General features: G+C 44.8%; 1 protein-coding gene across 8 annotated transcripts in view; it reads right to left on the bottom strand.

Moving 5' to 3' along the window:
- LOC143961332 (C-myc promoter-binding protein-like) overlaps window positions 1–16753 on the bottom strand; it is a 250429-nt gene that overhangs the window by 21849 nt on the left and 211827 nt on the right. For all 8 annotated transcript variants that reach the window (XM_077470594.1, XM_077470587.1, XM_077470588.1 and 5 more), the window contains 4 exons: window positions 11597–11731; window positions 8888–9990; window positions 7021–7320; window positions 1506–1681 (listed from right to left, as the gene is read on the bottom strand). In XM_077470594.1, coding sequence (XP_077326720.1) covers window positions 1506–1681; window positions 7021–7320; window positions 8888–9990; window positions 11597–11731 — 1714 coding nt within the window. The remainder of the gene's footprint in view (window positions 1–1505; window positions 1682–7020; window positions 7321–8887; window positions 9991–11596; window positions 11732–16753) is intronic.

The raw sequence follows: 16753 nt of genomic DNA, 5'->3' as shown, positions 1-16753 counted from the left end.
TTTTTTAAGGTTATTAACCGATTAATCGAAACAATAATCGGCCAACTAATCGATTATGAAAATAATAGGTTAGTTGCAGCCCTATGGTACTGCATGTGGCCAGAGCTGCAGGGGTGCTGGTGTATGCAGTACTGCATGTGGCCAGAGGTGCAGGGGTTCTGGTGTATGCAGTACTGCATGTGGCCAGAGGTGCTGGTGTATGCAGTACTGCATGTGGCCAGAGGTGCAGGGATGCTGGTGTATGCAGTACTGCATGTGGCCAGAGGTGCAGGGATGCTGGTGTATGCAGTACTGCATGTGGCCAGAGGTGCAGGGATGCTGGTGTATGCAGTACTGCATGTGGCCAGAGGTGCAGGGATGCTGGTGTATGCAGTACTGCATGTGGCCAGAGGTGCAGGGATGCTGGTGTATGCAGTACTGCATGTGGCCAGAGGTGCAGGGTTGCTGGTGTATGCAGTACTGCATGTGGCCAGAGGTGCGGGATGCTGGTGTATGCAGTACTGCATGTGGCCAGAGGTGCGGGATGCTGGTGTATGCAGTACTGCATGTGGCCAGAGGTGCAGGGATGCTGGTGTATGCAGTACTGCATGTGGCCAGAGGTGCAGGGATGCTGTGTATGCAGTACTGCATGTGGCCAGAGGTGCAGGGATGCTGGTGTATGCAGTACTGCATGTGGCCAGAGGTGTGGGTGCGCTGATGTATGCAGTACTGCATGTGACCAGAGGTGTGGGGGGGGGGGGTGGCAGTTGATACCTTTGGGTGCTCTGATGCACATTATGCCCGCCCCACCCAGCTGCGAGCGTCCGAGTCCTCCAGCGCTCCCGGACCTCTGACCGCATACGGCTATACGTACACCAGCGGCTTGAGTCCTGTTCATCTTGCGAGACAGCGCTCGCAAATCAAGTCAGGATTTAGCACGCCTTGCAAAAAATTTGTATATCACATTACTCGCAAACAGAGGTATCACTGGACATTTAACTGGCACTTTAATTTGCACACGTTTAAAAAATAATTTTAGGCCTGAAGATTACATAAAACCCGCAAACATGATATATTTTCTGAAAGCAGACACCCTAGAGACTAAAATAGTAGCAGTTCCGCAAACGTCTAGGAAACCCAAAACAGTTTCCTATGAGTGAACCGACAAGTGCAATGCAGCCATTGTGGCCGACACCCTATATTTCTCAATGAACTATGGAGGGCGCCGGTGAGTACTCCGGTAGTCCACTGATCTTCCTGCTCTCAAGTAACTGCCTGCCCGTACGAGGTTCGAGCAGACAGCTATCTCAAGAGTACGCAGGAGCCTGTGATTGCACCCACAATCTACCGATTGCGGGTGCAATGCTCTGCAGGCTCCTTAGAAAAAAATAAATGCACGTTTTTTTTTTTACCTGCAAAAAAAATTTGCATTTATTACTATTTTCAAAAGGTGAACTTATCCTTTAAAGCTCAAATCATGTAAAATGTGATCAGCTACGCCATCCAGACAATGTAATTATCCTTACCGACCGGGGCGGCGCAGGTCTCGGATTTCAATGTTGAGGAATGGGAGGAAGGCGCTCCCGCAGAAGGGACAGGTGGTGTTGAGATTTGAATCATCCGCTGTCCAGCCAGCCATAATCTCCTCATCATGGACCAGGCAATCACAGGTCAGACACCGGGAGCAGCTGGAGATTAGTACCTGTTATGGGAAAATGATTTTCGTGTACTCTGCTCGGTGCAAATATAATTCATAGGCAGTATGACAGAATATATTTATACGTTGTACATTCCCAACAAAGACGGGCTCATACACATCAAGTCATGGAATACAATGTGAAATATTCCATTAATGTTTGCTAAACCCCCTTCATGAAAAAGTTAAAACAAATGTTAAACACTTGCCCATCGGGCACTTCCACCCACTTCCTGCCCAGGCCAATTTTCAGCTTTGAGTGCTGTCGCAATTTGAATGACAATTGCGCAGTCATGCAACACTTTACCCAAATAAAATGATTATAATAAAAAATTTCACACAAATAGAGCTTTCTTTTTTTTTTTTTTTTGTAATTGTTTATTTTACATTTTCAACAGCATACAGAAGAAAATATACATGAAATATTAATATTAACATATCGAGATTGCAGGTATACTTTGATTACAAGGCATACAAACTCTAAACATATAGAGGCATAGCGATGTGATTAAAGTAGTGATCTTCTACCGTATCTTTAAGGGGGTTATAGACAGAAACTGTAAACAGACTATGTAACTTCAAAGAGAGCTGTAAGGAAAAAAAAAAAAATAGATTTCAGACCTTCTCTCGGGGACATGTGTGTATCCAGGTTTAACTAAGTAGGAGCAATCCCATCAGAGCCATATGTAGACTCATCCCATGTTGACCAAATTTTAGAAAATTTCTGCATCTTACCCTCCACTACGGCCGTCAAGTGTTCCATTCTGCGTATGTCAGCTACAGTGGTGATCAATTGCGGAAGTGTAGGTGGAGAGGTGGACAACCATAACCTGGGTATGACCCTTTTAGCAGCCAATAAGATGAAGGACAACAATCTGCGCAAGGCCTTAGAAATACCAGAGAAAGGGAGGCCTAGCAGATAATGCATGGGCGTCAGGGGAATAGGAGTGCCAGCCAGTGTTTCTAACAGATTTTGGACTTGGAGCCAGAACTGGTGGACTAGGGGGCAGTCCCAAAAAATATGGTAGTGAGAGCCGACTTCCCCACCACATCGCCAGCATTGCTTCGAAATTAACCTGTTACGGGCATGTAGAATATCTGGAGTCCTATACCAGTGCATTAGAACTTTGTATGCAGTTTCCTTGTGGGTCACACATCGAGATATTCTGGAAGTGTGCTCCCATATGTTCCCCCAGTCCACCAGGGAAATATCGTGTTGTAGAATCTGAGACCATTTCCTCATGTAGTGGTGGGTGTTCACCGTCATAGGTATGGCGTCATGTAATATCGTGTAAATAGTAGAGATCAGTCTGGGTTCGTAAGGACCCTTAGCACATAGGCTCTCAAAGTCTGTGGGTTTGTCCAGAATCAGAGAAGGGGACCTGATAGAGAAAAAGTGTCTGATCTGCAAGTATGAATGTAGAAGCCTTTGGGGGATCTGGTGTTGCTTTTGCAAGGTGGGAAAAGTCAATAAATGGCGTGTCGCCGGGTTAGCAAAGTGTCGGAGTTGAAAGAGTCCCGCTTGGGTCCATGGTAGCATACGATCATAGGACAGGCTATCTGGGATGTCTGGGTTAAATAGGATATTTAAAAGCGGTGGACATGGTGAGGATAGGGAAAAGCGGTCATTGCACCTTTTCCAGATATTCAACGTGAACAACATGGGAGCTAGGCATATGCGCCGTAATTGGGGCATATGAAGGGCAGTAGAAGGCCAAAGCATATAGCAAGGATGTACCGGGGCTGTAACACTCATTTCTATTTCTGACCATCTATTTGGGGCCTTTCGGGAGGTCCAGGAGGTAAGAACTCTCAGGTGTGTGGCATAATAGTATTTAATGAAATCTGGGCCTCCGAGCCCCCCCCTATTCCTCCGAGCCAGGACCACTGTCCCCGCTAACCTGTGGGAAGCGTTATTCCAAACAAAACGGAGGCTTCTCCTTTGAAGGGATTTCAACTGTGACATAGGGATAGCCACAGGTAAAGTTTCAAACAAATATAATAACTTAGGGAGGATAGACATTTTAAGGACATTGATTCGGCCCAACAGGGATAGGGGGAGAGATGTCCAGTATGTCAGTAAGTGATTAATTTCCGAGAACATGGGGGGGAAATTGGCCTTATATAAAGTATCATAGGAAGCAGTAATGCGAACCCCCAGGTATTTAAGTGAGTGAGGACACCAGTGGTAATTATACTTACTTTGGAGCGAAGATAAGAGGGACGGGGTTATGTTTACAGGTAATGCTTCGGTTTTAGTATCATTAATTTTGAAACCCGAGAGGCTACCAAAAGTGGATAGTAGGTGGTGAAGGTGTGGTAGGGATGTGTGCGGGTGGGTGAGAGTTAGGAGGACATCATCCGCGAATAAGGATATTTTATATTCTGCGTTGCGGAGGCAAACTCCTTTAATATCTGAACATTCCCGTATAGCCGCAGCTAGGGGTTCCAGACTGAGGATAAAGAGCAATGGCGATAGAGGGCAACCCTGTCTCGTACCATTGCTAAGGGAAAACGGACGGGACAGATGGGAGGAGAGTTGTACCTGGGAGGTGGGCTTCGAGTATAGGGCTTGGAGGGCGTGAATAAAGGGGCCTGAAAATCCAAAGTGGTTTAGTATCGCAAACATAAATGGCCAGCTAAGGCGGTCAAATGCCTTTTGGGCATCTAAACTGAGTATCAAAGCGGGGTTTTTAGTTTTAGTAAGCAGGTCTATAAGGTCAATTGTGCGGCGAGTATTGTCCCCCGCATGTCTTGTGGGAACGAAACCCACCTGGTCTCTATGGATCAACGCTGGCAGCAGTAGAGAGAGCCTGTTCGCTAGAATCTTGGTAAAGATTTTGTAATCAGAGTTCAATAGGGCTATGGGACGATAATTGTCAGGGAGGGAAGGATCCTTATCTGGTTTAGGGATAGTGGTTATGACTGCATGTAGGAACGAGGGGTGTGGTATTGTGCCCTGGAGCAGTGAGAATAGGGTCAGCAGGTGTGGGGACAGGGACTCTAGGAACGTCTTATAATAGGAGTATGGAAGGCCATCTGGTCCTGGGGCTTTATGTGTGGGGAGATGTTTAATTACGTCAACTAGTTCGTCAGTGGAGATAGGTTGGTTTAAGGAGGAGCGTTGCTCTGGTGAGAGTTTTGGGAGGTGAATAGATGATAGGAAGGAGTCCAACCTGTCTTGTGGGAACTGATCCTGTGTGCCCGTGTTCAGGCAGTTGTAAAGTTTGTTATAATATTCTCTGAATACTCCGGACATGGTCTGAGGGCAGTGCGTTGGTGTACCGTCTGATTGCAGTATATAATCAGGAATGGATAAAAAGGGCCGGGGCTTAAGTTTGTGGACAAGCATCCTATGTGGTTTGTCTGCAAACTCATAGAACTTTCGCTTAGACCATAACATTGATTTTGAAATGTCCTTTGCGTCTATAGCCTTAATGTGGTTGCGAATAGTAGTTACTGCACGCAAGCGATCCACCGTAGGGGAGCGGAGTAACCGCGCCTCCGCCACCTGCAGCTGGGCCACAAGCTCCACCCTCAGCCTAACAGAGTCCCGCTTCAGACGTGAGCCGGCTGAGATGCACTCCCCCCTAAAAACTGCCTTGTGGGCCTCCCACACAGTAGATATGTCTGAAACTGAGCCTAAATTGAGATGAAAAAACTCCTCCAATCTCTTGAGCAGTCTATCTTTGGTTTCAGCATGTCGCAATAGAGACTCATTCAGTCTCCAGTGGCAAGTTTTAGGTGATGCGTTATGGAGTGTCACGTTGAGAGTGATGGGGGCGTGATCAGACCACGTGATAGGCTCTATTTCAGAGGATACCACATTGGGTAGCAAGGGTGCAGTTATTAGAAAGTGGTCCAATCGGGAATACAATTTATGTGGGGGGGAGAAAAAGGTGTATTGGCGATGGGTGGGATGTTTCACTCTCCATGCAAATAGAGCTTTCTATTGGTGGTATTTAGTCACCGCTGGGTTTTTTCTTTTTTGCTAAACAAATAAAGTCCATAAATTTTGAAAAAAATAAAATAAAAAATCTGTCATAAGTAATTTTTCTCCTACACGGATGTGTGCTGATGAGGCGGGCATTGATGAGGCTGCACTGATGGGCACCGATTGGTGACATTGATGAGGCTGCACTGATGGGCACCGATTGGTGACATTGATGAGGCTGCACTGATGGGCACCGATTGGTGACATTGATGAGGAGACACTGGTGGGCACCGATTGGTGACATTGATGAGGAGACACTGGTGGGCACCGATTGGTGACATTGATGAGGAGACACTGGTGGGCACCGATTGGTGACATGAGGAGACACTGGTGGGCACCGATTGGTGACATGAGGAGACACTGGTGGGCACCGATTGGTGACATGAGGAGACACTGGTGGGCACCGATTGGTGACATGAGGAGACACTGGTGGGCACCGATTGGTGACATGAGGAGACACTGGTGGGCACCGATTGGTGACATGAGGAGACACTGGTGGGCACCGATTGGTGACATGAGGAGACACTGGTGGGCACCGATTGGTGACATGAGGAGACACTGGTGGGCACCGATTGGTGACGAGGAGACACTGGTGGGCACCGATTGGTGACATGGAGACACTGGTGGGCATCGATTGTGACATGAGGAGACACTGGTGGGCACTGATTGGCAGCAGTGGTGGGCATGGGTTGGCAGAAGCTGATTATCAACTTTTTTCTCCTCTTCACGCGTGAGAAGGAGCAGTGAAGATAACCGGCATCTACTAACATCGTGATTAGCTGTGATTGGGCATAGCTGACCATGTGGTAAAGAGCAGCTGATTGGCTTTTTACCGCGATCTGTGTTCGGCAGGACATATCAATGCAAAGAATTAGAGTCTTCAGGTGAATTATACTGTTTTTTTTTTTTTTTCTTCAAAAAAAGATAGGGCTTTCATTTGGTGATAAATAATATTACATATGACCTGATTTTTTTTTTTTTTACCAAAGGAAAAATGGCCAAAAATAATTTAATTAGATAATATATTTAATTAGATATAAAATATTTAATATATCCAATATAGTATATTATATATTTTTGCTATTACCAGAACCTCAGCAAAACGCACCCCAAAAACTAAATTTTCCAATTCCTGGCGATCACAGTGATATCACATATGTGTATGTTATTTGTTGTGTGTACAGCCCAGAAACAATTGTGTCGGTGTGTTTTAGATAGATATTTATGTACAGGGTTGCATGACTGCACAATTGCCAGTTAAAGTTTTTTTTTTTTCTATAGTACCTCACTCATAATATGAACTCCTGTTTTTATTTGTTTTTAGGAAGATGAAAAAATAAGAATAATGTACCTCCATAGCATAGTTCTGGAAGACACTCGTACTACTGGAATTGCAGGAAGCTAGGATCTCAGACTTGTAGTTCTGCGGCGTTCTGGAAGGGGAACCGCTGTGGTAGAGCTGCTTAGATGCTCCCTCTTGGGAAGTGTTGCTCTCCAGGCTGGTCCTACTCATTCCCACCGAGCTGTTACCAGCGGAAAGGTCGTTGTCACGAGGAGAGGTAATGCCTTCAAAGTCATCTTCATTGATGGAAAACGATTCTACATCTCCAGCACCCCCCGAAGAAAGGCTGGCTCTGTCAGAATTCTGATCCTGCGTAAGACAGAACATGTCAGCTTATAATGGAACGCGGGGCTATTGTCCCCAATGTAAGAAGGTAGACACATAAGATACGTTTTTTTTAAAACTGCATTTAAAAAAAAAAATTTTTTTTATTTTTTTCCCCCTAATTCCTGCCCAGCAACTTATTCCTCCTTGGAAGCTAGAAGTGGTCCCTACTCTGGGGGAATGGTTTGAAATTTTGGGCGAACTTATAAGGATGATTACGATTGATCAGGAAAAGTAAAAAAAAACAGGAGAGTTTAAGATAGCATGGATGGCTTGGTGGGCGATTGTTGATACACTTAAATTTAAATCACTTTTTTTTTTAAATATAATATTAATATTGAATAATATTAAATTATATATATATATATACACATATACACACACACACACACACACACACACACACACACACGCGTTTAAGAACAAAGGAGGAAAGAGGATTTATTTATTTTTTCTTTTATTGCCAAGATAGTTTTTGTTGGTTTGATAAGATCAACAAACCTAAGCTGTACGCTCCAATGCCCACCCCCCGTGCCATCTTTTTTTTTTTTTCTTTTTTTTATGCTCCTCCTCCATTTTTTATTATTTTTTTCTTTTTTGTGAAATTGCTATTTGGCTAAGGCCATTTTCACACTGAAGCGCCGCTGAAACAGCGCAAAAGCCCCAGACGTTTTTTGCGTGGCTTTCGCAGAGCTTTTCGGGGGCGCGTTTTGCGGCGCTTTTATTCATTTCAGTGGGCAGGGTGTATTTGGAGCTCTATTTATAGCACTCCAAACCTGCCTCAAAGCTGCTGCTTGCAGGACTTTTTTTTTTACCGTCCTGCAAGCGCACCACCCCAGTGTGAAAGCACTCATTGAAGTGAATGGGAGGCAGTTTTCAGGCGCCATTTCTAGCGCTTAAACGCTTGTAAACTGGCTCAGTGTGAAAGGGGTCTAAGAATTTAGGATGACCTGGTCATACTAAGGATAACATTAAAAAAAAAAAAAAAAAAAATAAATAAATAAATAAATAAATAAATAAATATATATATATATATATATATATATATATATATATATATATATATATATATTTTTTTAATACTATATATATATATATATTATTCAAAAAAAAAATCTTTTAATTACAGTTACAAAAACAAGCTTGGCCCAAACAGACTAAAGTTTATATTAAAGGTTGGAATTCAGCTTTAACTTTTATTTTATCACAAAGGGGACAAAAAGTCCCCAATGTGATGATCTTTTTGGTGACAGGCTGCCAGAAGTCGGCTTGTCAGATATACACACACTCAGCGTGTGTAAAACCCCCCTGCACTCAGGTCCGCATGACGTATGGACCTGGCAGCAAAAGGGATCGTGTATTGTTGGAATGTAACAATGTATCCATTACTGGAATTGCACTTTTAATCTACTGGGAACGATAAGTTATTGATAATATCTCTAACATGCATTTTATATATCATAGGAATCTAAAGTAACCTATAACAGCTCATTGGAAGAGATTGTTTGTCTAGACTAGAAAGCAAATCAAACCTCCAGATGACAAAACTCACTTTTATGGGTCCAGCATAGTTGGCTATCTTCGAGTACCACTTCGTGGCCTTCTCAGCAACACCTTTCCCAGCAGTGAACATACTGGTCTTCAGCACATCCAGCTTAGGCGTGAGGAGCGTGTCAAAATTAAAGGATGTTGGAGACATCATGGCCAGGGCCAAGTCCGGAGGTTGCTCTCTCTGCGGACTGCTGGCAGCATATCCCGGGGAGGACCAGAGCCGGCCTCTGTGTCGCTCCTCAGGCTTTGAGTAGTACGTTTTTGACTTAATTAATCTAGGTGCCTGTGGGGGTGTTGAGGGGAGGCTGGACCGCCGGCATAGAGGTATAGATTTAGAACTTTTGTACTGGTCAGAAGCGTTTCTCTGCAAGTCCATGCTGGGGGCTCTGCTAGTCAACGGGCTGCTCATATTCATGTACATCTCTATTTCCTCTGCCAGGTCCCTTTTAGCAGATGGTGTCAGAAGACCTTTGTTATCCACCACCTCCTCCGTTTCCTCTTCCTGGCCGGTTGTGGCTGCCAGCATTGACAGGGGATCTAATCCAACTTTTACATCTGTCTTTTCCACAGGCTTGGCAACAAACATTGATGCGGTTGAGTTTGTACTCATGCTCCTCTCTCTCAGCTGAGCCTTCGGCTCCCTTTTGTTGACTGGTTTGTTTTCAACAGTGTCATTGTCCAGATCTTCCAGGTCAAAAATCACCGGGGAATCTACTTTGTCATTGTACCCTTCTCCAACCGGAGAGTCATCGTCACTCCACTGCTTGGTCACACCAGCGCTTTCCTTGCTCACAGAGTTGCTTTTGATGTCCAGAGTCTTTGGACGAGGGATACTCTTTTTGAAAGCTCCGCTAAGTATTTTTGCGTCGGCGCCCAATTTGTCCAGCATTTTTCCCGACTCAGTTTGTCCAGCGTTCCCACCAACCAACAGCACTGCAAGATTTTCTCCACTCAAGTGCCTGTTCCTCGATTCCCATTCTAACTGACTTTTCAAGGTAGGTTCCATAGCACTCTTGTGTCTCCTTCGTAAACTCCAGCTTTGGTATATCTCACGCTCTCTGGTGTCCTCAAAGCAGGGGGCAAAAAGAAGACCTGCCGGGTTACCTGAAATGAAGACAGAAGAGGTTGGACCTTGTGGGTGTCTATGCACCAGGCGTCTCATTTTACAAAGCAAGGACCACCCTACGGTCTCCTGATGGGGGTTGTTGGTACAGAAGACGCAACAAAACAGCCAATTTACAGTGCCACTCATACCTTGTTTCTCCGAAAATAACACAGGGTATATTCATTTTTTGCTACAAAAAACACACTAGGGCAGTGATGGCAAACCTTGGCACCCCAGATGTTTTGGAACTACATTTCCCATGATGCTCAGCTACACTGCAGAGTACATGAGCATCATGGGAAATGTAGTTCCAAAACATCTGGGGTGCCAAGATTTGCCATCACTGCACTAGGGCTTATTTTCAGGGGATGTCCTATTTAGGGTATGTACAATAATCTACTTTTATTAAAATCATCTTCTGGGGAAAAAAAATAAAATAGATTCTGATCATTTAATGCATGATAGAGTTACCCCCTTTATGTTCTGAAAAACATGGAATAAAACAATAAAATGTTTTTAAAAAAAAGTTTGTGTCCCCTGTCTTCTCTTCCCTTGTCAGCTCAGGAGTCAGCATTATGGAAGGCTGTAATCCCAAAACCTTGGTTTAAGGCCTTGTAAAATTATGTAATCTGTTCCTTAAAATTATTATATAATGTGCCGTGCTTCTTCTTGTGTAACTTTATTGTGTAAAATACCTTATTTACAACGCTGGGCGCTCACGTGACCCGCCGGAGCTCCTCTTTCCCGCTCTGAATACTGCAGAGTGAGGGGCCGAGAGCCCCGCTGACTTAAGCCCTGCTCCGAGCATTGCAGGGTGAGGGGCCACTGACGTCAGGCGGGAGAAGAGGAAAAAAAAATAAAAATCTCTGGCGGGTCACGTGAGCGCCCAGCAGCACTGTAAATAAGGTATTTTCCACAATAAAGTTACACAAGGAAGATACACTACACATTATATAATCTTTTTACAAAACGAATGCAATGTTTTTAGTGTTTAAGGACTTTAACTAGGGCTTATTTTCGGGGTAGGGCTTATATTGCAGCCATCCCCGAAAATCACGGTAGGTCTTCTTTTTTGGGGGAATAGGTTCACTTTTTAAAGTGGTTGTACGGTCTCAAGGTTTCTCACTTTAATGCCTTCTATGCATTTAGGTGAAAAGCCTTCTGTGCTACAGCTCCCCCCACCTTTTTTCTTACTTGAGCCCGATCCGATCCAGCGATGCTCCGTCTCTCTCCTTATTGGACAGATTGCTGTTAATCAAATCCAGTGATACTTTCCAAAAGTAGTTCATGCACTTCTTTTGGCGACTAAGGGGGGGGGGGGGTGCGATTTCAATAGACATCTGTGCATGAACCCGCATAGATGTCTTTCAAGCCACCCCCGAAGTCGGACTGAAATGTGGGTTTGAAATCATGCAAGTACAGATGAACGATTTCAATGCCGCATTCAGTGAGAACGAAGGCCAAATCACACTGTATATTGCGGAGATCATTACTAAAAAAACAAAAACAAAATTAATTAAATCTTGGATAGATAGATTTTTTGTCCAGGCCTCCATAGGCGGTGTGTGATCTCATAGACAACATAATACATCATATTCCACTTACTATCTATGACCGCATCAGCCGCGTTCTCTACTTTGACATCTTTTCGAACAATAGGCTTGGTGACTTTATCGGAACCAGGACTCAGCAGCTGTGGGAGACCTTCTCTACTGCCCTTAGAGCTTTCCGATTCCGACACTGAGTATAAAACAGATCAGAAAAGATATTTTTACAAAGTGTTCTCTAATCAGGATACATTGTCGATTTAGCACTCAAACACTCTGGAAGATTTTACCCCCCCTTTCATCACCAGGCCTTTTTTTTTTTGCTATTCAGCACTAAAACTATTTTAACTGGTAATTGCACGGTCATGCAACACTGTACTCAAACGAAATTTATATAATTTCTTTCACACATATAGTAAAGCTTTCTTTTGGTGGCATTTGATCACCACAGTTTTTTTATTTTACCTTTTAAAAAAAAAATATAAAAAAAAAATAAAGAAAATATACATATACACACACACACACACACACACACACACACACACACACATATATATATACATATATACATATATATATATATTAAAATAAGCATTGAACACGTCACCGTTTTTCTTGGAAATTCTATTTGTAAAGGTGCTAGTGACATGAAATTTACACCACATGCCGGTAACAACCCATGCAATCCATACATACAAAGACACCAAGCCAAATAAGTTCAGAAATAAATGTGTTCAATGATTTTTCCCTGTGTTATTCCATAAAACTATCCCCTATTTTGTAGACGCTATAACTTTTGCGCAAACCAATCAATATACGCTTATTGCGATTTTTTTTTATTTTTACCAAAAATATGTAGAAGAATACATATCGGCCCTAAACTGAGGATATTTATTAGAGCAAAAAGTAAAAAATAATGCGCTTTCTTCAAAATTATCGCTTTTTTTGGTTTATAGCGCAAAAAATAAAAACCGCAAAAAAAAATCAACCTCAATTTTGTTTGGGTGAAGCGCCACAAGACCGCGCAATTGTCAGTTAAAGCGACGCAGTGCCGTATCGCAAAAAATGGCCTGGTCATTAAGGGGGAAAATCCTTACCGTCCTTAAGTGGTTAAGTTAACCACTTGCCGCCCGCCCCATTACAAATTGACGGCGGCAAAGTGGTTTCATAATCCTAACCGGACGTCATATGACGTGATTAGGATTATGAGCCGCTGCGCGCCCCCGGGGGCACGCATCGCGGCGATCGTTGTTGCGGGGTGTCAGTCTGACACCCGGCAACTACGATCTCGGTAAAGAGTCTCCGACGGAGACTCTTTACCATGTGATCAGCCGTGTCCAATCACGGCTGATCACAGTGTAAATGGGAAGAGCCGGTGATCGGCTTTCCCTCACTCGCGTCTGTCAGACGCGAGTAGAGGAGAGCCGATCGGCTGCTCCTCTGACAGGGGGGGTCTGTGCTGATCAATTATCAGCACAGCCCCCCCAAGGATGCCCACACTGGACCACCAGGGACACCACTAGACCACCAGGGAAAAGGTAATAAAAATCCATAATCCTCCCTAGACCACCAGGGTGCCAGTCAGCACAATGGGTGCCAATCAGTGCCCATAATGGATGCCAATCAGTGGCCACAATGGGCATCACTGATTGGCATGCATTATTGTTTGGCACTGATTGGCATCCATTACTATAACACCGATGCCGCCTATGAGTGCCCACCTGTGCCGCCTATGAGTGCCCACCTGTGCCGCCTATGAGTGCCCACCTGTGCCGCCTATGAGTGCCCACCTGTGCCGCCTATGAGTGCCCACCTGTGCCGCCTATCCATGCCCACCTGTGCCGCCTATCAATGCCCACCTGTGCCGCCCATCCGTGCCGCCCATCTGTGCCGCCCATCTGTGCCAATTTGTGCCACCTATCAGTGTCCGTCCGTGTCGCCCATCCGTGTCGCCCATCAGTGCCGCCTATCAGTGCCACTTCATTGGTGCCACATTGGTGCCCATCAGTGCCACCTTATTAGTGCCCATCAGTGTAGCCCCATCAGTGCCCATCAGTGAAGGAGAAAACGTACTTATTTACAAAGTTTTGAAACTGAAACAAAAAAAACGTTTTTTTTCAAAATTTTCGGTATTTTTTTTATTTGTAGCGCAAAAAATAAAAACCGTAGAGGTGATCAAATACCACCAAAAGAAAGCTCTATTTGTGGGGAAAAAATGATAAAAATTTCATTTGGGTACAGTGTAGCATGACCGCGCAATTGTCATTCAAAGTGCGACAGCGCTGAAAGCTCAAAATTGGTCTGGGCAGGAAGGTGTTTAAGTGCCCGGTATTGAAGTGGTTAAGGACGCCCAAAACGCAGGTCACAAATGCAGTGTGTGTGCCTGCACTGGATCGCATGGTACAGAAGTACAGAAGTATCATGCGATCCAGTTGCAGTGCGTTTCCAAAAGCATGCATGCAAATAGGCCAATCGTTTCCGTTTGGTAATATAAAAAAAAAAAAAAAAAAAATCAGGAGATATCCATTGGCATTTACTGCCTAATGAAAGACCTATTTGTCCAGAAAAAAAAAAAAAGCCACATTGCACAACCGCGCAATTGTCAGTTAATGTGCCGAATCGCAAAAAGTGCTCTGGTCTTTGGCCAGCGAAATGGTCCGGGGGTTAAGTGGTTAAATGTTACAAAGAATAAAACGGAATATGTAAAAAGGAAATCAACGACGCAAAAAATCAATACGAACGACAGATTGCAAAAGAAAGGAAAAGTCCCAAAACATTCCTCAAATATATTAATAGTAAAAAAGGTCCGGTCTGAACATGTAGGCCCTTTATAAAATAATCTAGAGCGGGTGACTGGGGACAAAGAAAAGGCAAATTTATTAAAAACACATTCTTCAGCTCTGTGTATACAAAGTAGCATGGGGGAGCTCATGTCCATATTGTGGGTGGTAGTGATGATCCACAATGGCTCAAAAAGGGATAGGGTCCAGAAATATTTAGACAGAATAAAGGTGGATAAAGCACCTGGACCTGATGGCATCCACCCATGGATCCTAAAAGCTCTGCATCTACCGTATTTATCGGGGTATAACACGCACCAGCGTATAACACGCACCCCAAGTTTAGGAGGGCATTTTAAGGAAAAAAGTTTTAGGAGGGAAGTTTAAGGGAAAAAAAAAAAACTTACATTTAAATGCCCGTCAATGCAGTCTTATCAGTGTGCATCTGCAGCCTTGTCCATCATTGCAGAATGATCAGTGTCATTTGCAGCTTGCCCAGCGCTGTTTGCAGCTTTGCAGTGTCATTTGCAGCTTTGCAGTGTCATTTGCAGCTTTGCAGTGTCATTTGCAGCTTGGCCAGCGCCATTTGCAGCCTTGCCCATGTTTAAATTTCCCGCTGCCGAGACAGACCGAGCTCCGCCGAAAAAGACCGAGTCGACTTGCTCGGCTCCGCTCGTAGTCCCGCCTCCCTGCTGTTTCTCTAGCGAGCGCTGCCGAAAAAGACCGAGCCGTCTGTACTGTGTATTCGGCTGGGCTCCGCTCGCAGTCCCGCCCAGTACCACAGTACAGTCGGCTTGGTCTTTTTCGGCAGCGCTCGCTAGAAAAACAGCAGGGAGGCGGGACTACGAGCGGAGCCGAGCAATCGGCTCGGTATTTTTCGGCCGCTCTCGGTATTTTTGACTCGCAGACAGTGGGGATCGGCGTATAACACGCACCCACGACTTTCCTCCAATTTTAAGGGGGAAAAAGTGCGTGTTATACGCCGATAAATATGGTAATTGTTAGGGACTTTTTAATGACTGGAATGGTGCCACTGGATTGGCGCAGGGCCAATGTGGTGCCCATTTTTAAAAAGTCTTTACCAAGTAACTATAGACCTGTTTGTGCAACTTCTATAGTTCGGAAGATATTGGAGAGTTTAACCACTTGCTTACTGGGCACTTAAACCCCCCTCCTGTCCAGACCAATTTTCAGCTTTCAGCGCTGATGCACTTTGAATGACAATTGCGCGGGCATACAACACTGTACCCAAATGAAATTTTTATCATTTTTTTTGCCACAAATAGAGCTTTTTTTTGTTGGTATTTAATTACAGCTGGGAGTTTTATTTTTTGCTAAACAAAAAAATCATGTTTAATAGTTTGTTATAAAATTTTGCAAACAGGTCATTTTTCTCCTTCATTGAAGTGCGCTGATGAGGCGGCACTGATAGGCTGCACTGGTGGGCACTGATAGGCTGCACTGGTGGGCACTGATAGGCATAGTTAAAGTGGCACTAATAGGCACAGATAAGGCGGGACCGATGGTCAAAGATGGGCACGGATGGGTGGCACAGATGGGTGGCACTAAGGGGCACTGATAGGTACCACTGATAGATGGGACTGATGGGCACTGATAGGTGGCACTGCTGGGCACTGGTAGACGACACTGATGGGCACGGATATGTGGCACTGGGGTGCAGCACCTTTGTTGAGGCAGATTGTGGGCACTGCTGGGTGGCACTGTGGGCACTGCTGGGTGGCACTAACGGGGGGCACTTATTTTTTAATCACCTTTATTGATGAGGGGGCAGGTGGGCACTGGCAGGGCTGGCCATCATCGGGACTAATGTCCCGATCACGGCCGTCGGTGATCAGGTCTTTTTTTTTCTCCTCGCGCTGTCACTGCGAGGAGGAATAATAGCCGATTACCGGCTCCGTTATATCACATGATCAGCTGTCATTGGCTGACAGCTGATCACGTGATAAGGGGTCGGGATCGACCCCTTGCTCTGATCGGTGATCAGGCGAGTCTCATAGACTCGCCGATCACAGAGCGCGCCGCGCGCGCCCCTCAGGGGGCGCGCAGGCTGCTCGTGCACGGGACTACGTCAATAGACTTAGTCCCGGAAAAGGAGATCCGCGCTGTAGCCGTCATTCGGCTATAGCGCGGGTCTCAAGTGGTTAATAAAAGACCACATAGATGAGTTCTTGTTGGAAAGAAATATTTTAAGCAACAGACAGCATGGATTCATGAAAGACAGAAGTTGTCAAATCTGATTTCTTTTTATGAGAAGGTAAGTAAAACCTTGGACAGAGGAGTGGCAGTGGACGTGGTATACTTGGATTTTGCAAAAGCGTTGGATACAGTTCCCCACACACGGCTCATGTGTAAAAGTCCAATTGTGTGTACAGGGCATTACTCTGAATGATCGAAGGTTATCAGTGGTGTACCCC

The sequence above is a fragment of the Lithobates pipiens genome, unplaced genomic scaffold (genome assembly GCF_037356315.1).
Source record: "Lithobates pipiens isolate NorthernLeopardFrog02 unplaced genomic scaffold, aLitPip1_a1.2 Scaffold_8, whole genome shotgun sequence".
NCBI lineage: Eukaryota > Metazoa > Chordata > Amphibia > Anura > Ranidae > Lithobates > Lithobates pipiens.
The sequence above is the reverse complement of the archived record's forward strand: the minus strand, read 5'-3'. Positions and strand labels throughout refer to the sequence as shown.